We start from the raw sequence: 24,273 nt of genomic DNA on the forward strand, positions 1-24,273 counted from the left end.
TTAGAGAGACAATGCACCATGCATACTTTCAAGAGCCATGGACTAAGGGATGACTATTCAACTCATTCGTGACCCTTTCACTCATGTATGCATCAATAGTATGGGCTCAAAGGTGAGAATTCAAGCTTTATTTGCGTAACACACATTCTTATTGGTGACATTGACATTTCGATGTTTCTTACCTTCCCTTTAAAACCTTATCCCATATTGTACTGGTTTTACCCTCTCTATGACCTAATTCCATCTAGAATCTCATTTCGTGTTTGTTAAAATCTCAAATATAACCCTTGGTGATGTAGTTTGACATGTTTGAAGAGAGAATATAATGATTTGGGGGTGAATAGGAAACACAAGTTTGTGTGGCTTGATTTGCTATGGGTCATTAGATATGTAGCTCATTGGTTATCCTTCATGTGGACGCAATTAGAGAGACCTTTGGTGATGATGTTATCATGTCAACTCCGAAGTAAATCGATAGTACTACATGACATTATTAGAGTAGAGTTCAATCTGCCCCCAATGTTAGTAGAAGCACTCTTCCAATTGGTAGTTTTTATTCATAGGATACATAGCCAACCACAAGATAGGATATCCCGTCAAGCTTTTGAGGCATTCTGATCCCTATATGAGTCCAGAGATAGTAGCTCTTGGTATAGCATTGTAGTCCGTTGGTTACTTGCAAATGGCGTACTAGACACTGATAACCTACCTCCCCTTAAGTCCAACCATGGGACTGATCAAGCTTTAATCTCTCATGAGGATTGTAATAAAGTAATATGCCAATAAATATGGCAAATTTATACCCGATATAAATGGATCACCCCATGAGAGCCACTCGCATCTAAAATGTTGTACTATAAGGAACGCTTCATGCACTTCTCTAAGGTAGGTTTTATTACATGACCAAAATATCTATATACATTCTTGACAGATGCACTAAGGGTGACCATTGGACAACTTAGGATATCATCTCACAAACTTGAGATTGAGAATGGTTGTACTAATGGAGTCCCTAGAGAGGAAAGGCTATGTCAAATAGGGATAGAGATGAGTATCACTTTACATGCGAGTGTCCAACTTATGCCGAGATAAGGGCGAAATACCAACACATACTAGGACCCTCTCCCACCCTCTCCAAACTATTAGATACCTCGGATATAAAGAGACTAGGTAGGTATATCTTAGAGCTAAAACAACATAGGGTGGAAAAACTACAAAATGTTAACCATAATCCTTTTAATATTCACCAACATGTAACTAATATAATTTTTCGGGAACAAAGGGAAACAATGAATGTGGACACACCTACAACACTCGGCCTCTCTCTTGATGAAATAGAAATGCAAAGAGCAACCAAACGCCCTCGGATGTCGGGCTTCAAAGCAACTCGATGTGGAGTAGAAACAATTAAGAAGATAAGGGAACGTGAGCTACGTCGCCTAGCAACTATGGTTACGGTATCTTTTACATTGGGACCACGGGCCACCTCCACATCAAAACCCTTTAACCTCCCACTTCTTTTCAAGAGACTTGGATGGAAATGAAACTAGGCCTAGTATAAAGTCATTTCCTTATAGAACATGTTTTTTTTGCTAGAACACTTTAGCTTAAGTTCTATTTTATTTTATTTATTATTTATTATTACTTTCGATGAATGGGTAAATCCCCATTTTTATTGTAAACCAATTGTCTCATGGGCCAATTTTGGTCTTAGAAGACATTAATATATCTTTCTTTCTCACACTTGCTACGAGTGAATATCATTACAGTAAGGCATACTTTGTGGTCATTGCTATTAGAGTCTCAATGTAAACAACAAGGTGAAAACAAATTTGGATTCAAGAGTTTTGCGAACAAATTATAATATTTCTTGATTGGTTGGATTACACACCAAGTGATCGAACTTGGGAGACAGTGGAGAATCTCACAAGTGCTAGAGAAGTTATAGCCGAATTTCATCATCAAAATCCCAATAAGCCTAAATCGAAACAATAAGGTACAATAAGGTCATGCATACAACAACGTTCTAGATAAGCAGCCTATCCCACAGTTCATGCGGTACCTTAAAAGGTTCCCTAAGGAAGCCATGGGGAGCTTGAAGATGCATGGAGAGATAATTGTATATAGTATGCAGTATCTCGTGCACTCTCTCTAGATTGATAAAAAGTCCGAGCTCCATGAGGCTCTCACCCCCTCTAGTGTGTAGGATGTAGTTGGGGAGCATGGCTGAGCCATTACCCCTCATCAGGATTCAACACACACACATATATAGACACAGATATGCATATAGTACCTCTCATGAGGATTCAACACACATATATATAGATATATATTATATATATACAGATATGCATACAATACGTAACATACTCGAATGCATTGACAATCATTCGAATGCAACAAATGTTATCAAAACATTTTTACCTGAAAAAAAATTACCTTATAATAAATAATGAATACAAAAGTATGGTATTTACCATACTTCGAGGATGTTTACCATGGTCGAACGATTGAAACATTCACGAATGCGAATGCACGTATGATACGTATGGTTCATACTAGTGAGATATGTATGTATATTACATATATATATATATGTTTGCAGTCTGCAGAAGCCAAGTATTCTGTAGTATGGAAGAAGAACAGAACATGTTTAATTTAGTCTTCTTCATAAACAGTCAATGATGTTGTCACAATCTCTGTCACGAGCTTGCTTCCACCATTCTCTGCTGCCTGTCACAATTCCTCCCACCACCTACAGGGTACCTTTCCTCCGTCACAGGAACTCATGTATTTCAAGTCTATCGAGAGTGAGAATTTTCGGCCGTCAGATCAGTCGACGAGTACAGAGAGCCGTGGGTAACGAACAGGGAGTAGATTATGAAGAAGAAGCAATGATGGAAGTAGAAGAAGGAAAAGGAAGCTATGCAGACTATGCAGCGTATGTGAACTGGATACTTCCCTTTCTAGCTAGCTATTTTTGTGCACCTTAATTGTTCTGCTTACATGGCTTCTTTCTGAAGTCTTATTTAAACGGAATTTTGGGTTTTATGTTTGAAGAATGTTAAATTCTTGAGGGCTTATTGATAACTTTAGATGTTTAGTTTTCAGTATATTCTGGAGGAATTACTGATATTTTGGGTCCAGGTTATTTGCTTTGTGATTGAGGAATTATTGATGCAATTTTGAAACAATATGTTTTTAAGGTATCTTGTTGATACTAGGGAATTATTGAGACATCCACTCCACAAGGCCATTTTTGCATTATAATTGCATTGTGATAATTGATTGTCCATAAAAATTCTCTTTGATTGGGCTCAAGATGTATATCTTCGAACGAATTATTGATATCAAAGTACTTTGGAATCAGGGTGTGGTCACGGTTATGAAGTATTGCATAACAAATAAAGAAAAAGCACATTCTCATCAAGTACCTATCTATTCTAGCTTGGAGGAAAGAGCTGTAATTGCAATTAGTTCTTAGCTCATTTTCTTGTTTCCTTTCCGAAGTAAGGGAATACATATTATCAATGTCAATCTATTGTTCACAAAAGCAATAGATTGAAGCATATATGTTTATCATTTCAGCACAATATATAAGATGTTGGATAAAACATTCATGAAAGTAAGATTATCATTTAGGAGTGAGATATAAGCTATTAGGTATGCATTCGTAAAAGCAAAGTTGTCATTTAGGATTTAGGTACAAGCTACTAGATTCGCTCATAAATGTTGTTTTCTTGAAACAATGTGAAGCGTCTTAAGTGTGAAGACAGGTTCCTTGAAGAAGCATTTAAGGATGACCGGGAGCTTCAAGGTATAATTGGGAATATGATTGGAGATCCAGAAGAAATGCAAAAGAAAGTACGGATCTCTTTACTTGAGCTTCTTCCATTTGACATTATGCCTTGGAAATCCAGTATATTCTATTCATTTTCATTATGTTTTTAAATATTAATTATGTTATTAACTTTATCTAGGTTCATGAAAGATTCAAAAGGAAAGAGAAAGACATTCTACAACCAAAAACAGGATCTCCTCTTCCTATGAAAGTATCCTTCATTGAGTATGATCTCTTCTCTCTTTTTTATCCCATGACCTTTAAATTTAACTTGATTTTATTTGTATCATTAATTAACTCATCAACTGCATCAGCTTTGATGCCACAGATTCATATATTTGGATTGAGCTTTACAACAATCCTTCTGAGAAGGAGATCGATATAATTGGTAGTGTAAGTTACTGTAGTAACCCTTAATCACTGCATTAGAGTTTGTGTGCAGTGGATTAGAATGAGCATGCTTTTCAAAGACAGTGTCATGGTAAATAGTTTATTTCTTCTCATACATATTTAGAAATGGATTTCTTCTATCTATATTAATAGAGTTACAGCTTGTCACACGGTTGATCTGACATCATATGTCTAGAGATGATCAACTGTTATCAGACAACATACTCTTGTGGTTTTGTTCCAGTAATTTTTCTTAGTCCCAAAAGAGAAGAGGAGGATGTTCTCATAGATACAGTAGTTTATGTTTCAATATGAATAAGATAGTTTGTACTGAGAATGCACACACATTCTTTGTTTTATAAAGCGTCAAACGTCTGTTTCTTTATGTTTGATACTTGGTATACTGTACAGGAAATAAAGAATCATAATGCAGTTGTTTTTGTGCGTGCAGGTTATCCGATCATGGTATCTGTTAGGTTGTCTTGGGGGCTACAATTCCTTGAATATGCAGGTAATTATTCTGACATAGATCCTTGTTAACTTTTTTTGTTTTGTTTTGTGATCTTAAACTGAGTAGCTAGACTAAAATCTCTTAACTGAAGGATAAGGAAATATACTGTGCCAATGACAATTTCATATTGCTTTATATCTTACATAGTTTTCTATTATGATACCTGAATACTTGTTTAATTACTTATTTACTTTAATCAATGGTGCACTTTCTTTGTTTTCTCAGCTCACTAGAATTCCTGTCAACGAGCGTTTGAGCTATAATGAGAATGTGAATGATGAGTTTCTACCTGCCCGATTCCACAACATCGGAGAATTGGAGTTTCAACATAATTGGGGAAGATTTTGGTATGAGTCACGTATCATTCACCTTTGAAATTTAGAGAGTTTTTGCGGAAAGGACCATAGTTGAAATTGGCTATATCAACTGTTTGGAGACTAAGAGGCCCTCATTAGTTAGATACACTAATGTGGTATGTGCTTTTTGAGAAGTGATATATGATGTAACAAAGATACTTGTGGGTATTAATACTTCAACCCAAGACTGTTGATAGCCGTATAGCGTATAACCAGGTTAAGACCATTATAAATTTAAAAAAGAAAGAGAGTTCTATATTTCGGTTTGTTAAAACTTTTTTGTATACATAAAAATTCAATCTGAAGTAATTGTGGTATTTGTTTGTAGGGTGGATTTGGGCACTTCGGATCCCCTTGCCTTGGATGTATTTATAAATGGTTTTATTTCTGTGAGTTCGGAGTAAGTTCTCTTAACTGTTTGCCATTCAGTTTCAAAATTCTGTAATTACAAGGTATGATGTGAATGATAAAAGCACTCAAACAAAAACAAACTAAAAACAACTGCATTTTTGTATGATTTTAGCCAAATTTCTTCTATTTAGAAACATAAGCAAACAGAATTTAGTTATATAGCATTGTTTTGCTTGTTATATAGTAAATTACTACTAATAGCAAGTTGTTTTTCTTTCTGTTTTGCAGCTATGTGGGAATTAAACAACTTACATTTGGAGGGAAGGACTTAGGAAATTGGAATGAGGATTTGGCATCAGCATCGGAAGAAGATGGGTACAAGTCTTTCAAAATCTGATATGATAGATGATGCAAAACTAAAGGGCAGTGATCATAACTTGCTTGGAGTAGTTCGATTGCATTAGTTATAATTTTGATTTGAGGTAAGATGCAACAATGATTGTGGTACATAAAGGGATATGACAGCGAAAAGTTCCATTTTTCTCCAACACTTTGAGCAAGTGAAATGTAAAAACTTGTTAAATCAAATGGTGGTCATAGTTTCATAGCATCTTTCTGATGTTTAAGTTTCATAACCTCTTTCTCATGTTTATCCTGTATAACTCTTCCTTGCATGTTGTTTCATTTTGTACTAAGCAGTGTTGTATTGCCTATGGCACATAGTGTGTGAACCACTTTTAAATCAAGTATTTGTAAACATGCACTATGAATGTGTCCAAACCTTGTATAGAAGGGATGCCATTATGAAGCAAGGGGGGAAAAATATGATAATATAATCCATGCTTGTATTTTGCTTATCAAGAGCTTTCAACATATATTAAGCTCCGTTTATCTTTTCTTCCCTTCTCAATAATCTCGTGGCGTGGAAATTTGGTGGTTCCATCCATGCATGCACAAATATGTTGCATTACCACGTCACAATGGCTGATTTTTTGAAAAGGAACCCCATAAGTAGAAATAATGCTCTTTGGAAGTACTTATTGGAGATTTGGAAAGTTTTAACCCATTGTTATTTGAGGCCTCAACAATGGGTTGTTGCTCAATATATTCAAAATGATTCAAATGATGACCTGGAGGTATTATTCCAATATTTATGATATTAGCAAGTGCAACACAATTGGAATATGCTTAATGCTTTCATGTTTGATGGTAGACATGGGGTGAAAACCTAAGTGAAGAAGTTGAATGGCATTCTCATGTGGAAGTTTTGGATGTTAGAGCATGTGGGTTTATTTTTTCTAATGCATATTCAAGTTTTCTAGTGGCTTTACAAGATGTCCCTACCTACATAGTTAGGTAGAGAAGATTAAGTTGCAACAAGTGGGTTTTACATACTATCAATATAATTGTGTGCTTCTACCAAAGAAGAAGAAGAAGTAACCATCTTTAAGTAGCATCTAAGTAGAGTAAACAATTGAATAGGCATAACTTGTACGAGGTAATATTGGATGGTTGAGAGCGAGACTTTTGAAGGAATATGGGTGGGCTATTTCGGAGGTTCGTGAAAAAAGTCTTTTTAGAGACCTTGATGGAATTGTAAACTGGGACAAACAAGATTATTGTATAAATACGTGAGAGTTGTATAATATGAGGGGGCATTATGAGGATTCATTGAAACCATATTTTCCTAAAAATCAGCACCAGGGATATTCCAATAATTTCGTGAACCATAACTTCCTACCAAAATCGATAAAATTGTAAATTGGGGGAGGGGGGCAAGGTGATCAAAGTCAATGGGGCATCATGAGAACAATAAAAAATGCGAGGGGTATTTTTGAGAATCGTAGAAATATGAAGGGTAGAAATATGAAGGGTATTATGGGAATTATAGAAATATGAGGGGTATTGTCGCGCCATGTAGAAGTACGCAGAGGGCATTGTTGGCAGTAATGTGGGAGGGGTATTAAGGGAATTGTGGAAAGGCAAGGGGTAGAGGTGGGAGATGGAGAAATATACGGGGTATAGTACGGAATCGTAGAGAGGGATAATGGAATGCTTTCTCACTCCAAAATTTGTAGAAATACGAGGAGGAGTATTGTTCGGAATCATCGAAATACAAGGGCTACTGTTGGGAGCTGAAGAAATACGAGGGGTATTTTGGGAGTTTGTAGAAATACGAGGGGGCTATACTGGGAATTTGTAGAAATATGGGGGGTATTCTGGGAATTTGTAGAAATATGAGGGGGGTATTTCGGAGAATTTGTAGAAATACGAAGGGGGGGTATTTGGGGAATTTGGTGAAACTACTCTTCCACGAAGAAACTCGATGCGATCATATTATTGTTTTACAGAATTCCACAATAAAAGCCTCCAAGAATTTGCTTACGCCTGCCTGCCTGCGTGCGATAAACCCTAACCCTAATCATAACCGGAATTCTGCAACGGAGAGAAATCTGTGGTCATGGAGGCGGAGCTATGGGACGATTCTGTTCTCATCAATGCTTTCAACAGCGCCATCGCTAAGTACAAGGTGCATTCCCTCCCTCAGTCCTCTCCATAAATTGACCTAATTAAAAATGTGTGGTAGAAAAACACAAGTGAAACGTCTCTGTGGCTTTCTCCACCATATATCTGCTATATGAATCGAAAGTTGAAGAAGAAAATAAAAAAGATGAAGCTTTTTGAGTCTCCTTTTGAAACTTGGTTACGGTTGGTTTTCTTCTCATATTTTGAATAATCCGAAGAGGTGGTTATAAAGCACCAATTTTTTTGTTAACGTTTCACCCATTGTGAACCTGAAGAAATTGATTGTCTAAAAGAAACTTCTAATTCTTTTGATGCTCTCTTGGCGTTTGTTTGGTTGTGGTCTTTTGATTCATTTGAAAAAAATGTAAAGCAGTGACGGAAGCTTCGCGCTGTTTTCCTTTATCATTTCTAGTGCAAATCTGAATATTTTGCAAGATTCTTTCCATTTTTTTGATTCTTCTTTTCACGGAAAATATGTGAGGTAACAGTAGAAGATTGTGTTGTTACTGTATTTTTCAGTGCAGCTAGTGCATTCCTGAAGAAGATGGTTCTTGTTTGTTTAATGCTCGTTGTTTTTGTGTCATCAATCAATTCGTTTAAAGACATTTTCTGTGTTATATTTCATAAGGTCTAGTTTATCCTTGAAGAAAATCGTATCTCTGGAAAAAGCTTTCATACTTTGTTCCAAAGAATATGTATAGTAGTAAACTAATGTCTGAAAGAAGTGAACTGTCAACTGTGTTTTACACCATGTCTGGAACTTTGTAAGCAACGTTTGATTGCTTTCAGGATTCCTGGCTGGGATCTTTGATTAATTAGATGACTATCGAATGCATGAGTACTAGAAAACATGGACTTGCCACATCTGAAGAATTTATTCCACTGCAAGCAAAGAATGTATCGAGAAGCACCTTTTCCATGTTTTTCACCATATCTAGACCTAAAGAATTTGTCTCTTTGTTGATAATTTTGATTTCCTGTGATCTCGTGATTAAGTAGATTTTGCAAAGCATATCTATTTGAAAAGGTCACTACAATTCAACTGTTTGGTGTGTTGCAGGATATGCATGGTGTATCAAGTAAACACACTTCAGAAGCCACTGAAAAAAGTGTTTCAGAAATGACCAATGGAAAACCTACTAATGTGGCATTGGAATCAAAAAGTGATGTTCTAGAGACAGTAGCCCAGTAAGTATTAGGAATCTCATGTCAATCCTAAACTTGGATATGAAATACTAATGTCTTTATATTGAAGCTGGTTGATGATAGCTGTCTGAGCGGTGAGACATCATACTACAGATTTACTCTTGCTAGGGTTGCACCGTTTTTGTCTCCAGAGAATTCTTTATTTTTAGGTTGTCCATTTTTTAATTTTTTGGAATCGTTTGCTTTTTTGTGTTCCCTGTAGATTTACATCAGAGAAAGGGGAATTACATAATGTAGAAAGTCCTTGTGGTGCCTCTAAAGAGAAGAGTCAGATGAATCCTATTGCAGCTGCTGAAAACTCCAGCATGTCCCATGAACATAGTACTAATCACTCTTTTGATTGGGTTGAATATGAACGTCAACTGATAACCTATCAACTCTCTCAAATATCAGATCAACGAGAAAAACTAGAGCAACGCCTTAATCAACTTAGCAGTAACTCCATAGAGCAGGCAACCACAGCTACAACGTGCAATAGCTATGCTGGCGTGGAGTCTTATTCCCAGCATTCCTATCCCTATACAGCAGATAATTGCTATGAATGTCAGTGGAGTGGTTATTACAATTCAACAGGGGGACAAATTCCGACTGTAGATTATTGGTCAAATGGATTACAATGTCAACATTGCGGCTTCATAAACAAGCAAGAAGAGAATGTATATAAAGCGTCTGATCCATTACCTCATCCAGTTGTCCAAAAATCATCTGATCCATCGCCTCAGCTGTTTGCAGGTGCGTCTGCTCTACCAGAAATGGTAACAAAAGCAGTTTCTGAGGCCCTGAAGGCTGCAGGTATTTTCTTCCTTGCTGGTTGGCTGTAAATTTGATATGTGCAGTTTTAATTCATCTATTGTTATAATAGAGGGATTGTTTGCAGATATGGAACAGAGTGCAAAGCACACCAGCTTTTCTGATGTTGCAGGTGCATGGTTTCTTGCCGGTTTCCAAACATCAAGGTTAGTTCATTACAAAAGATCTGTATTTCCTATGATTAAATTATCATGCTCCGGAATATTTGGAAAGTGCTGAATTCATTTGCACACAATTGATCTGATTATTCTACAATGTCTAGTTCTTTAACCACTACATTGCTCTCCAACAATTTGAATCTGTTGTTTGCCGTGTGGCAGTTTTGTGTTCCTTGATATCAGTAACACCTAGTCACTAGCAAGATAATCAGCCCTAATAATCAACATAGGGGTATGCTGACAGCTACGGTTTTATTGAATATTGATTTGCTTTGGGAGTTCTTAGAATAGAGAATTATATGATTAAAATGTTCCTGTATGGTATTTACATGAATGTGTGTGAATCACTGTATACTGAGTATACTTACAAGAAGAAGAAATGTTGATAGGTACTTGTCACAAGAATCGGAATGCAAGCCTAGACAGAAGCATCCATGAGGGTGGGATCTTACCGTCTGATGCTCATTTCACAGATGATTAAGAACGGTCAATGTTTGGAAATGAGTAAATAAGAATCACACAATCCTTTCATTGGGAACCAGTAAGATATTGTCATCCTGAATCATGTGGTACGCTTACAAATGCTGGTACAATTTTCTGCCAAACTATCATTTGGACCTTTGAAGATTTTCTGAAGTGTTAATTCACTTTAACGTGTTAAGATTTCTCCTTCATAGTTGTGCTTTTCATAAAGTTTCCCTTGAATTTTAATTTACATTGTGAGTAAAGTCACTTGAATTTGGCATTTCTCTGTATAGTTTTATTGAGAACAAATAAATGAGTTATGGGATGAAAATTGGCTTGAACAAAAACAGGAATGTGTGAAAGTTTGAGCAAAAATGCTTGGCCAAGTTTCGAATGTACATTGCACTAGAGAATGCTTCATCTCTAGAACAACATTTGCTGTGTCTGGCAATAAGATCAAGACAAAGCTGTTGAATTTGTTGCAACAATTAATTTTTTTATTGTAATACTGTGGTATAAATCATTTTTATATCAGAAACCCAGAAAAGGTGTAATGTGAATGCAAACATAATGTTGAGCTGTCAATATTTGTTGCGATTGAAAGTTTTTTATACATTATAAATCAGTTAATACAGACAACATGATAAATCTTCCACTTATTTGCGTTCTAATATCTTTTTAGTAACAAAGCTGTCAAAATTTTACTTTTTACCAACTGTGCGTAATTTCATGGAAGTATAAGAAACAGAAAATATCTTTGCATTTTTCCAAGTAATTGGGCAAATTCCAACATAGGAGTAACTTTTAAGAAATGCTTTGTGTGAAACTATGATTGATAAGTTTTGATGCAATTTCGTGAATATCAAAATATTGTTTGTGCCATTGATACATCTTCAAAGATGGCAAGGCATGATCAATAGTGTCGTTTACAATTAGTCAACCAAGTATCTAAAGATGATTTTGTGAATATCCAGATTGAACCAATGAAAAAACTGCAAGCAAAAAAATCTAATTTGAGAAAACCAATTGAAATTCTTTGATATGAACGAGTGTATTAAGCATTGTAATTGGTCATGCTAGTCATTCTACTGCATGTGCATAACATTCTTTGTTGCAGATGTGTTGGTTTTATGTTGGGTTGTATTACATGTTTAACCGTTGATACAAATCCAAGTGTAAACTGTTTAACCATTTTACACATGATCAAATGCAACTTTTTACTGTGTCAGGTGGACAGATTAAGAGCTGCATTACTGTTAGATTGCTTTAAAAGAATAATTACATGGCCACCATGTATAGATTGTATATTGCATAATATGAATTCTACAGACATTTTCATTGGAGTGACAATCACACAGATACGGAAGGGTGAATGCATAGATGTGGATCACGCAAACTGGGTTGTTTCAAGTTGTGTTGAAAAAGGAGGCTATGCCTACATATGGGGCAAGAGGAATGAGAAAGGAGCCATGGATCAATACAATGGACATGGAAGGCATGGTAACAAGTAGGCATGAGTCTAAGAATGTCACCATGATTGAATTGGCACAAACATATACAACAATCTGAAGAAGACAAGTCTGAAGAACCACAAGGTGATGAAGATAAAGATGGAGAAGAATACGAAGATGAACCAGGCGCTTGCGAGATGGCTGAAGAGGAGAGGAGTGGATGCTCTTGGTAAATGATGGTAGGTAAGGACTGAACAATCCTCTGTTTGAGGCCAGTGTTGGCAAGCCGGATGTGCATGTCTCTACGGGATTCAAGGTTCATGAAACGGAGCAAACACTTGGCTAAAGGGATGAGAGCCAAAATGAAAATTATGAAGAAGAGTAGAGATCCCACAATGATGACTGATCTCTGGTTCCATAATGTGTCATTGCCAACAAATGATGAGGACGGTTCTAATGCCAACCTCCTGTGCTGTTGTATAATGGCAAGGTTCATACCACTCATCCCTCTCTCACAATAATGGACCTGTCTCTCCCTTCGAACATGTATCCAAATAATCTCTCTCTCTCTCTCCAACCACCAATGTACCTGTTGCTTAATGCCCCCTGATTAGTAGTAGAAAGTCTCTTTGCCTTTCATACACACAAAAAAGCTCTCAATCCCTTGCCATGGTTAAGTTTTGGCATTCATTCTATCCTTCATTTCTCCCTTCTGAAGTCACAATTTCCTCTCTCATCTCCCAAAACCCAAGAGAAGAATATCCCTCAACCCTAAAAGCGATTCCATCAAAGCATCTTTCTTGCATTCTGTTTGGCAAAAGCGATTCCTCTGACAGGATCTTCTTGAGCGTTTATTTGAATAAACACAAATACCAAGTACAAATGACTAAAAAGAAGAATTGAGTAATGAAGATTGCTTCTCTATTCGGCAAGGAATCATTCATTGCCTTCTCTTCAAGTTTAGCTTGATTAATAACCTTGTCATGCCCTTTCAACTGCAGCGGTCTAAGATCTAAATTCACTGTATATAACTAAAGGTATTATTCCAATCCCAGTATTAATTCTTGAAACACCAAACCAATACATATAATTCTGAAATTTATAATCAAAGACTCCAAAGCATTCGGCGAAGAATCCACCGATTCTCAAAAACTATTTAACTTTTACAATTCCAAAGTTAATTATTATATGGTATACTGCAAGGGTTCTTTTCACCATCATGGGCAGAAATCCAGGTATGCCTCAGAAAGATGGACTCCTTTTATAGATGCTGATGACCTTTAAAGAAGACCAATGGATAAAACTTTAAAGTTTCAACATTGACATGACCATAATTTGAAATTGATATTTTCAATCACAAATTTACTATTGATTCATCGCTTTATGTGGGAGAAACTCAGGACCATTTAATAAAGAAAAACAAATCTAGAACACTGATTTAAAGCTTCAATAACGTACTTGTCTTTTGCATAACCTACACATAATATCACATATACGAGATTGTTGTACTAGTTTCTATTATAAAACAGAAATTGTCTGGGCATCTTGCTTCAACGACTACAACATCATCATCACCTAGTCATCTGATTTCTTCTCCAATTCCTTCCGTAGCTGCAGAGAGAAGTCATCATTGACATCATCATCATCCCAATCATCTTCCCACTGCTGTAAAGCTTCTTTCTCTTCTTCTTCCTTATCCCAATCTGCAAAAGAATCGAGTTCTTCAGAACCTTGCTAGCCAAAACACAAGCATATGCACATCTTGAGGTTATCATAATGTTTATAAGCACATTATGGTTCCCCGTCAAGTTTGGCCAAGTTTTAGACAAAGCAACATGCCAGAAATGCAAAATTCAAATGTATACGATATTCACAAAGTGAAGGACTTGTTCACAAAATGAACATTTCTTGAAAGATGAGTATGTAAAGAGTAACCTGCCTAGTAAGCTCTGATCAGACAATTATCATCAGGGAGTTGTGATCATTTCTTGCCTTCAAGTAAATATGACGTGAACCTGAGTTTATACTCTTTACAAACTGAGGACATAAACTTATGGAAAAGGGAGAAATGGATGTGTCTTAGTTAATTGGATCAGAACTTGTGCAACCAAAATTTCGGTTTTTTTTCCAACTGGGTTAAGACAATATCTGCCTAGGAGTAGTTTGGTTTTTAAGCTAACTTGTTAAAAATGAAAAGGTTCAAACTTCATACTGAGTCCAATCCTTCTCTGTTAGCTGCTCTAAATAAGTCTTTGATCATTGCAGCTCACAAATAGAATAAAGAATTGCAGATCATGCATCTAGCCTTTTCCATTTTCATCACTCCTAAGTTTTCTCTATAAGTTAGAAACACAATACGCCACATGTAGTTTGCCAGGAAAAACTTTAGTCGCTATTTATACCTTTGTTAGTGAAATCACGTGATTGATATACATCTAGATTAAGCTTGAAGTGTGTATACTGATTCCGAGATAAAATTCTGGAGAATTCAAGCACAATGAGGATTTTCTGTGTCAACTACAGCAGAAATTTCTGTAGCATGACTCTACCTTGAAAAATATATATAAAAGAAAGAAGAAATGCACCTATATTGGGTGCAATCCAACAAGGCCAGCATAGAACATTTCAAGTTCTACTGTGCTATCTAAGAAATGCAGGCGGTTTCTGGATTCCAAGACCTTCACACAAAGAAATTCCTGCAGTTTATCGCAACTCAGAAGAGCGATGAATCTTGCAAGACAAACTGAGTTATTTGAAGGAGAAAGACGACAGAACATCATTGTTTTTAGTAACGACAAGGAAATTTGAAGGGAGAAAAAGAGATAGGAATATCATCCTTCGCGATAAAAAAATACAGTGTTTGGAGGAAGAAAGAGAAGAGAGAATCATCCTTCTTGCTGAAAAAACACAGATCTTTGAATAAGAATGTCATTCTTCTTGCTAAAGAATACAAAGCAAATCAGGAGAGAAATGATTCGTCTTTCCAAAGAGAACAAGAACTATAAAGGGAAGAAAGTAGAGAAGAAAAAAGAAAGCATAGAAGGTACAGAGGCGGGATCCTCCTCCTTGATTTCGAGAACGCAGAACGCAGAACGCAGAAGGAAGGGATGAAGAAAACCCTAAAAAAGAAAGAGAGAAGATGGAAGGGGAGCTTTTCAGGGCTACCTTCATTCTCGAATTCTTCAAACTCGTCATCATCCTCGAAGAGGTCGATCTTGGCGTCTTCAGCAGGAGGAGGAGGAGGAGGATCTTTGGTTACAGTGGCCATGGCTGCGATTAAGACCTGTCTACTGCGGTTCTGCAGGTTCTTGGCTGCGATTCAGAGCTGTCTACTGCGGTTCTGCAGGTTCTTCTCTGATGAGAGGAAGCTTCTTAAGAGAAATGGAGATCACCAGAAGGCGGCCATTGTATTGTATCACGCTCTCTCTCGCTCTCTCTCTGTCTGTCTAAATAACAATAAGGTCAGATCAACATAGTATGAAGCATACGTACCATTCGTCCCTTCGCATTCTCTCACATTCGTATCATTCGACTATGAGCAACACCCTCGATGTATGGTAAATCCCATACTTTTTCACTCGTTATTTATTATAGGGATTTGTTTTTTAGGGTAAGAAAGTTAAGGTAAAAAGTGCTAAAAAAAGAAACACAATAATGTTTTAATAGCATATGCATTCGTTTGATTACGTATGAAAACGAATGCTTGGCCTAACGAACGCGAATATTACGTATTGCCTGACTTAGAAGCCCTGCTTTTACGAAATTCTCAAACATACCCCTGCACACACATACATACATACATGATACACTACATATACAAACAAACAAAATACATACATACATACAAAATACGTATGTACGTACGTACCAAAATACATACAATGTATGTGTTTCTAGAATCCTAGAACATGCGCCTCACACTATAGTTAGTAGTATTGGAACCACTCTCTCAATTTTAATCGATCCATGTCATGCTAAGTCCTCCAACGAGATGACAAGAAGAGAGACTCCGAATGAGTATTGGTATTGTCATAATTGTCGATCACGTCAAGCTTCCATGATGATGAACAATAAGACCAAGAGATCGAAACTTTTATTAATCACGCATCACATTTATTCAAGTTTGCACTTTCTTGATTTTGCAACTTGCATGACAATCTTAATCTTGGCCCGATTAATTATGCTCCTTATTACTCTATATATATTTCTTGTCAATGTATTAGATGGCAATGTTCCTTATTACTCTATATATATATTACTTCATACATTTCTTGTTAATGTATTAGATGCCACTGCAGAATGTGGTGGGTTGAACCCATGACCTCATGGTATCCATTACGCAACCTTACCAGCTAAGCTATATCTATGTAGGGTCTATTTTTCTTTCATTTATTTTTATTTCTGATAATTCAGTACACATCCAATTATGGTAACCAATTGCCTCATGGGCCAACTTTGGTCTTAGAGGACGTAAATATATCTTTATTTCTTTCTTTCTCTCGATGATGTACACACGAAAAGCCTTAGGAAGCAAGAGTGTGTTGTTTATATATTAGGTCAAGCCCTAAGTTTTACTGAATTCCAAAATAGCCCTACCACATATGTTCACTAAATTCCCCAAATACCCTTTGCATGTGTTGTTGAGACTCCAGACATATACTCAATTAAGTCATGGACTCTTTTTCAATGGATTTTCGAAGGTTCTGCTGCTACACAGTACGTAAAATTCGTGTTCGCCTAGCATAACATACGTAGCATAACATTCTCGTGTGTGTTTTTTTCACCTTTTTTAAGGTTTTTTTCATTTTCCTAGGTTTATTTACCTCATACATAATAAATAGTTAATCCAAAAGTATGGTATTTACCATTCTTTGGAGCGTGTTTACCATATACTAGAATGAGCATTCTCGAATGCGAAGGCACGTATGGTACGTATGGTTCATACATTCAAACTTCTGCAGGCCAGCAATCATCTAAGGAGGCCCAAACTGAGAAAGGCTGGCTGTTCAGTTTTGCTTGAAGTGATTGCCTGTAGAATTTGTTGTATGTATTCAAGCAGAGAGAGAGAGAGAGAGAGAGAGAGAGAGAGTACTGCAGAGAAGTAGCATTAGAATTTTTATCGTCCATAGTACTGCACTGCAGAGAGAAAGGAAGACCTGAGGATGCCAGAGCTCCCAGAGGTAGAGGCTGCTCGGAAGGCTTTGTACCAGATTTGTTGTGGTAGGGTCATCGTTGAAGCTAGGGTAGCACAAGATCCCATCGTTATCCATGGTGTCACTCCATCCCTCCTTCAGGAATCGCTCACCGGACGCACCATCGTCGATGCTCGACGCAAAGGCAAGAACCTCTGGTTGCACCTCGATCACCGCCCTTGGCCCTCCTTCCAGTTTGGTTTGTACACATGCACACCCCACCCTCTCTCTCTCTCTTTCAATCTATCTTGTTGCAAACTTTTATGGATATATGGGTTGGATGAATCTATTTATGTATGTATGTATGTATGTATATATCACAGATGGAGATACAGATGCAAATAGAAAGAGAGAGAGAGATTCAGGAAAATATCTACAATGACTAATGTTACTGCCCGCCGGACATGCCTAAATATGGCTTACCCCCTAGGGTATAGCCCTGACATGATAAAAAGGAACAAAAAGAGAAGTATCTATGTGTAACCTAAGAAATGGCCCATCTGATCGAGTAGGATGCTACACCACAAAATATTATTATATCATCCACAAGAACAGCTAGAGAAGTGTGATTAATAAATTACCTAAATCCTACTTTCTAAGTATTTACGTGAATGTTTACGGTAGTTAACTCGAAGAAAGTGTTTTATCAAGAGAACTGAATTTGGTTGGCTTGTAAATATATCCATCATAGGTGTGTCGAAAATGGATACATCCGCCTTCAATGTCGAGTGATGATGACCCTTATATGGTGAGTAAAAGGTTCTTTGAGCCTTTGTCTAATTCAACCTACTCTCTGGGTGTCCCAAAATATAATTTCCTGATTATCAGTGACACCTTTGCATTACTTTGTTAGGATCCCAGATAGTGTCTCCTTTAGGATAGTACGTACAGTGAGGAGTGACAATGTTTGAAGAAATCATGGCAGGTCCTTTACCAAGGTCTAACATCATCGAGCTTCATATTCCATAATTTTGTGATATGGCTAAACCATCCTTCAAAAAGGCAATGATAAGCTCCCTTTCTTTCATAGTAGACCATGCAATGGCAGACATAAGACGATGATATTTTCCTTTCATCATATTGTAGACTGCAATGCCAATCATGGTGCATCATTGAACACATCCTTGTGCTAGTCCCTTTAGTGGGAAAAATGTAATTAGCACAATATCATAGGCATATAAGAGAATGTGATAAAAATCCTGCAAGGTATGCCTTTGCCCTACCTAGTCTGAATAGGTAATTAGATATCTTACGATGTATGATCTTTTAGTGAGAATTGGCATCCCTATTTCCTGCAGAGGGACTAGCCATTACATCTCAGAGTCATTGGAAACATGAAATTGAACTGATATCCTATCATATTGTGCATAAATTTCCTGCTGCATATTTCAAGGAACCAATTTATGTACGAGCCTAGCTCGTGATACTATGTCGAAGGCTTTTGTGCAACTCCACAAACTTCAAAGCAGCAATACATTCTCTTCGTCTGTGGTCAATCCTCTTAATAATAGCTCCAAGAGTTGAGGCCTACCTGAAACGACAAAATAATATGAAGAAATGTGAATACATGCGTTTTGAGTTTGCTTGATTCATTGTTTTGTTATATGGTTGTTTTTTCAATGTATGCATTCTCTATTTGCATTTTCATGATATTTCTTTGTCAAATGAGTGCTTTGATGGCATGCAAATACTGATGCAGGTATGACAGGAGCTTTTTATATCGAGGGAAAAGAAGTTACTAAGTATAAACGGTAATTATGACAGGAAATTTAGATGATTTCTAATTGTTTGATACTATATTAAGGAAAAAACAAGTTTTACTCAGATCGAGAGGGGTTTACAGCAAGGATAAAGTAGGAGTAATCATGCCAATAGTTCTAGATTTGCTAGTTGTGTTCCAATAAAACATTGTGACAGGAATCCACTTGAATTGAAGTACAAGTATTATCCAAATGAGAGTTTTTACACCAAGTTCAAACACATACATAAGCGTAAGCAACATGAGCAAAGTTTTGTCTTGGGCAATAGTATGCTGCTCTATCTGCTGATTGTAACTGCTCCAAAAAGATGGTGTACTCTTGAATCCCCTGAGTATATAAAATTAATTAAGCAGGCTGGAAATGAAAACCTTGAATAATGCAGGAGTTTAGGAGGTATTTCACAGTGCAACGAAGAAAAACAGTGTTCAGCTTTTTACTTTATAATCAGGCCTGTTACTCTCATGCTCCAACAATAATATCTTATAGTTATCATGTTGCAGATCTGCTGTAAACGATAAAGAGGAGTGGCCTTCAAAGTTTTCGAAAGTGTTCTTTAAGGTAATGGATGACTTAAATTAAACGCACTTAATGACCTTGTTCAAATGGCATAATGACAGCAATAGTATGCATGTATACCTTAATATCATACTTAAGAAACACAATGTCTTGTCTTTTCAGCTGGATAATGGTCTGGAAGTTTCGTTCACAGATAAAAGACGCCTTGCTCGGGTCAGGCTTTTAGAGGATGTGAGTGATCCTTTTCTTGTAATTGTTACAATATATTCATGTCTTGAAAGCCTTCTTCATCATGCAGAGGCTTTTTATGGCCTTTATGTCTATGATTTAGAGTTGATGCCCAAACACTGCCTGGTGATAGAGTAATCGAGTTTGTTATGTTTATAACTTAGGAAAAGGTTCGAAACCCTGTACGGGGTGTTATTGCAGATACATTATTGGTTTAGATGGAATTGTGGGTTTGAATGTGCCAACTCAGGTAAATGAAATGTTGTACTTCAGACATGGGAAACTGAAACTCGCCCTAGATAACAGGGAGCCATGAGAACAATCACTGGTTTGATAATCTCAATCCTTGGACTACACTGTCATAATATGAAATGTAAACCAACATGCCTTTATGTAGATTGTGCAATGGAAGGTACTACGTAGGTATATGGCAATGTGATACGTACAGGTGTATAGTGGATGTGGAGCTTTTACAATTTAGAGAAAATTATGTATTCGGATTCCTGATTGGAAATTTGACTATTGGACAGGGAACATTTCTATTGAGCTCATTATTCTGGGCCATCAACATTGATGGTGTTTGTCTTGCAGTTACTTCAATGAATAACTACCTACGCGGAACCCTGGAAACTAGTGATATAGAAATATATGATTAGCAATGTTTAACGAAATAGATTTTATGAGTGTGAAGATTGACATTCTATGTGAAACCTTCTATTTCAATCATTAGTTGTTTTGTTTCTTATGTGAAAAGCAAAGGCATCAACATCTTCCTGGCATGATGGCAGTATATATTCTTCATATCTAAGAAATACCTTTGTTGTTAAACTTCTTGCTACAATAGTGATGTACGTTTATCATCAGCTCTTTATCCTATTGCTTTCTATGTGTGCAGCCAGCCTCAACACCACCAATTTCTGACTTAGGACCTGATGCATTCAATGAACTGCCAGATGAAGCTGCATTCACTAGCACTATATTGAAGAAAAAATGCTCAATTAAGGCTCTTTTACTTGATCAGGTTTGTTTCCTTATGATCTTCCCTGCTACAATTACTAAATATGTAAATATTTCTATGTATCATTATGATATTTCTATATCAACATCGTCTGTTCATTGAAATTTCTAATATGTTGAACTGTTTGAAACTTATTCTACTGAGTGCAAACTTATTAAATGCACTCACTCAGTAGCATAAGTTTCAAATAGTTCGGCATACTTGATAAAAAATGAAAGAGAGGAATGAATGATTGCAGGAGAGAAGGGATTTTATTGTAATCCCTTCTCTCCTGCAATCATTCATCCCCCTCTTTTTGTTTTTTTATCTCCTCTCCTCTCCTGTTGTAACCTACCTTTTATTCTGCCGCTGGTTATTATTGGAAAACTGGACATCAAATTTCAAAAATCACATTAATATATTTGTTGAATCCAATTTCTGTTTACCTTATATATAAAGAAGCCATGTAGTACTAAATTAAAGAAGCTCTTGGCTATATATTGTACACTTCGCAAAATTTCTGCTGGAAAAAACTGAACATTAGCTGAAGGTTGCTGGTAACCTGCTCCACAATTTCTATCCTAAGGCATGTTAGCAACATGTCTCAATGCGTTGTGTTTAGCGTAGCTTTAGCTTAAGCAAGGAAACTTACTATCTTTTCCACAGCTTCTGGAAGCTGCCCGTATTTCCTGTTATCGGGGTTATAATAATAGTCAATGGAAATGTGTATTATGTCATTCATGGCACTTTTTGAGTGTGGGGATGCTCCTCCATGATACATTGACATGAACCTTCTCTCTTAAGAAGTGCCAACCATCCCGTGCCAGAATATATAGAATGGTAAATTTGGCATCTTATTGGTGCAATAAGACTTTCCTTCATGTTGGAAAAAGAATTGGCACGGTAGCTTGAGGTGAGAAATAAGGGCAATTTAATCTGAGGTTTGAGAGAGATTTCTGAGGTCAAAATCATAATCTATAGCTAAATTCCGTAAAGGCTGAAGAAACTTTTCTTTCAGCCATACGGATTGTGTAGAGAATTTTGCACTGAATATATGGCTATTTGTAACTGTAATTATGCCACAGTCCTTCCCATCTGCAGCAGCAGGCATGTATTATGTCTTTTAGGTGCTGTGCTTCTCTTTAGAAGGGTACGCCTGAGCTATGATTTACAGTATATTGATGCAGGATTAATGTTATTCGGAATTACTGCCATCGACCTATATCTTATTTTTATGTTAGGAGGTGAAAATCTTACCTTAATTGAATCTATCATAACAGAGTTTTCTTGCTGGAATTGGAAACTGGGTTGCTGATGAAGTCCTTTATCAGGTATGTGAACGAAGTTCTTAGGGAATGTTGTGGCTTGAAATGAAGGTTAAATTTAAATGGTTTCTGTATTTTGTAATGATTGTATGTTGCTAGGCCAGAATTCATCCTGAACAGGTAGCTGCAAATCTGTCTAAGGCTGATTGTGCAGGACTCCATAAAGCAATCGAGGAGGTGCACTCTTCTGTCACATATTTAAATGAATAGTGACATTTCTCCTCAGGTAACTTTTGTATGAGTTCATTGTATGCATGTTTCAGGTCATCAAATTTGCAGTAGAAGTGGATGCAGATAGTGAGAAATTTCCCGAAAGCTGGATTTTTCATAATCGCTGGAACAAGAAGGGAGGCGAAGTTGATGGTAAACACATGGCTAGTTGGGAAACATTGCTCAATTGTATTTTAGATGAATTACTCATCAATTGTTGATGGCATTTTAATAAACATGTTTAATATTTGGTCTGCTCTCCATTTCAGGGAAGAAGATCGCATTTATAACTGTAGGGGGGCGGGTATGTATACTTTTGAGTTTTTAAGATCACATACACTGCTTCCTGGTCATAGTATGGCTCCTAAACAATCTACCACTGTAGTTTTTTTTCCTGATCTAGGTTACCTTTCACTGGATACTTCAATGGGCTTCAGGTTCTGTATAATACCATGCTATGTCGTTAGTCTAAACATGAATGTTTCGTGGTTCTGTACAAAAATCTAAAGAAAATATTGATTTTGCTTTCATTCTTGTATTGCTTTTTGTTGTACCATTTCCAACCAAATATTTTTGTGCATCACATTTAAGAGACATTTTAATGTTCTTTCTTTTACTTTTTTTTCCTATACATAACACAGCTACATATCTCAGGGACCTCTTTTTTAGCTTGATGCAGACTTCTGCGTATGTACCAGCAGTCCAAAAGTGTACAACAAAATCTTCCAGGAAAGAGAACGGAGTTGTAAAGAATGAGGCTGGGGAAGATGAAGTGAAAAACAATACAGTAAATTCAACAAAAAAGAAGGGTAAAAAGGGATCTGAAAAACTTCCTGAAAACAGTGATAACAAGCTAGGAAAGCCAGCAAAATCTAAGAATGTGCTGAATCAAGCCAAGGAAGAGGAAGTGGAAGATAGTGCAACAGAAAATGCCAAGAAAAATAAACGTAAGGTAGTATCCGAAAAGAATATGGGAAAGGGTGGTGATGACAAGCATGAAGAGTCAGTGGAATCTACCAAAACCTCCGAGAAGGCAGAAAATAAAGATGCTGTGAAAGTGCGGGCATTAGTGGAGAAAGCCAAGGATAGCATGGAGCATAGGAGTAAGAGTACTGATCGAAGCATAATTGATGAGACATTAACAAAAAAGAAACCATTGGAAAAGCAAACAGCTATGAAGTTATCGGAAGTGGCAGAAGAGGATGAAGCACAAAAAAACCCATCTAGAAATGTTGCTAAGATAAAAAAGGAGAGTCTTGGAGGTAAGAAAGGATTATCCCAAAAGAGAAGAAGGGCGGCGAAGTAACTGCAATAGCTTTATTATGTATATTTGACATGTGTATGAATAGCTGTGATCATATTTATCATCTGCTAGTTGTCCAAGATCTAATAATTTTGCTACTGTTGAAGTTTGAATTCCATATGATGTAAATATTACACTTCAGAATATTTCATGTGGGCGATTTTGATGTGTGATCATTACATTTTACTCTACATTTCGTGCTAAATATATTGCATTCTGATCTTATCAAATGATAACAGATGACTTGCAAAATGTGAGGTGTAGGTGTTTTGGTATGTAGGGATGAATTAGAATGGAATTCAAATATCTACTGTATTTGTAAGGTAAATGAAATCAGAATAGAATCTAAATATTTATGTGTCTTATGTTGCTCCCATAAATTTGAGAACTATGCTAGCAGAATATGTTACTATTTATAAAATTTCCTCGTTGAATGAAGGTTTACAATAAACTGGTTGTAATCTTAAATTGTTATTTGTGTTGTACATGTTTCTCATTCACACAGGTAATGTTAAATCGTCATTAAGAGTTAAAATCTATGCAATTTTCTCTCCTTGGCTTGAATTAATAATATCTCTGTGCACAGAGACCCAATACCTTACTGCATCTGCAATTACAATAATCTATTAGAGTTATTCGCATATGATTCTATTATCTCTTGTTTGTGTAATACTGAT

General features: G+C 36.5%; 5 protein-coding genes across 5 annotated transcripts; 3 read left to right on the forward strand and 2 right to left on the reverse strand.

The window, feature by feature from the left end:
• The first annotated feature begins 2,632 nt into the window (after positions 1 to 2,632).
• LOC147851942 (uncharacterized) lies at positions 2,633 to 6,061 on the forward strand. Its single transcript, XM_087334018.1, has 8 exons — positions 2,633 to 2,941; positions 3,777 to 3,864; positions 3,981 to 4,066; positions 4,156 to 4,234; positions 4,683 to 4,742; positions 4,968 to 5,089; positions 5,427 to 5,498; positions 5,738 to 6,061. Exons 1-8 carry the CDS (start codon positions 2,682 to 2,684, stop codon positions 5,844 to 5,846), a joined length of 876 nt encoding a protein of 291 aa, XP_087190144.1. The 5' UTR covers positions 2,633 to 2,681; the 3' UTR covers positions 5,847 to 6,061.
• A 1,743-nt stretch (positions 6,062 to 7,804) lies between these two features.
• Positions 7,805 to 11,199, forward strand: LOC147851943 (uncharacterized). The gene is made up of 5 exons (XM_087334541.1): positions 7,805 to 7,979; positions 9,036 to 9,163; positions 9,384 to 9,973; positions 10,059 to 10,137; positions 10,539 to 11,199. Exons 1-5 carry the CDS (start codon positions 7,911 to 7,913, stop codon positions 10,585 to 10,587), a joined length of 915 nt encoding a protein of 304 aa, XP_087190667.1. The 5' UTR covers positions 7,805 to 7,910; the 3' UTR covers positions 10,588 to 11,199.
• A 653-nt stretch (positions 11,200 to 11,852) lies between these two features.
• Positions 11,853 to 13,250, reverse strand: LOC147851944 (RING-H2 finger protein ATL80-like). The gene has a single exon (XM_087334020.1). It carries the CDS (start codon positions 12,568 to 12,570, stop codon positions 11,965 to 11,967), a length of 606 nt encoding a protein of 201 aa, XP_087190146.1. The 5' UTR covers positions 12,571 to 13,250; the 3' UTR covers positions 11,853 to 11,964.
• A 315-nt stretch (positions 13,251 to 13,565) lies between these two features.
• LOC147851945 (protein DELETION OF SUV3 SUPPRESSOR 1(I)-like) lies at positions 13,566 to 15,369 on the reverse strand. The gene is made up of 2 exons (XM_087334021.1): positions 15,231 to 15,369; positions 13,566 to 13,768 (listed from the first exon to the last, which is right to left on the reverse strand). The coding sequence occupies exons 1-2, from the start codon at positions 15,331 to 15,333 to the stop codon at positions 13,641 to 13,643; spliced, it is 231 nt and encodes a 76-aa protein (XP_087190147.1). The 5' UTR covers positions 15,334 to 15,369; the 3' UTR covers positions 13,566 to 13,640.
• A 1,818-nt stretch (positions 15,370 to 17,187) lies between these two features.
• Positions 17,188 to 23,787, forward strand: MMH-1 (MUTM homolog-1). The gene is made up of 10 exons (XM_087334089.1): positions 17,188 to 17,456; positions 18,957 to 19,008; positions 19,518 to 19,575; positions 19,696 to 19,764; positions 20,657 to 20,782; positions 22,039 to 22,089; positions 22,183 to 22,260; positions 22,347 to 22,446; positions 22,563 to 22,597; positions 22,973 to 23,787. The coding sequence occupies exons 1-10, from the start codon at positions 17,228 to 17,230 to the stop codon at positions 23,597 to 23,599; spliced, it is 1,425 nt and encodes a 474-aa protein (XP_087190215.1). The 5' UTR covers positions 17,188 to 17,227; the 3' UTR covers positions 23,600 to 23,787.
• The last annotated feature ends 486 nt before the right edge of the window (positions 23,788 to 24,273 follow it).

Source organism: Azolla caroliniana, unplaced genomic scaffold (assembly GCF_043228905.1).
Source record: "Azolla caroliniana isolate FFs.n. ecotype wild unplaced genomic scaffold, voAzoCaro1.0.p SCAF_18, whole genome shotgun sequence".
Classification (NCBI taxonomy): domain Eukaryota; kingdom Viridiplantae; phylum Streptophyta; class Polypodiopsida; order Salviniales; family Salviniaceae; genus Azolla; species Azolla caroliniana.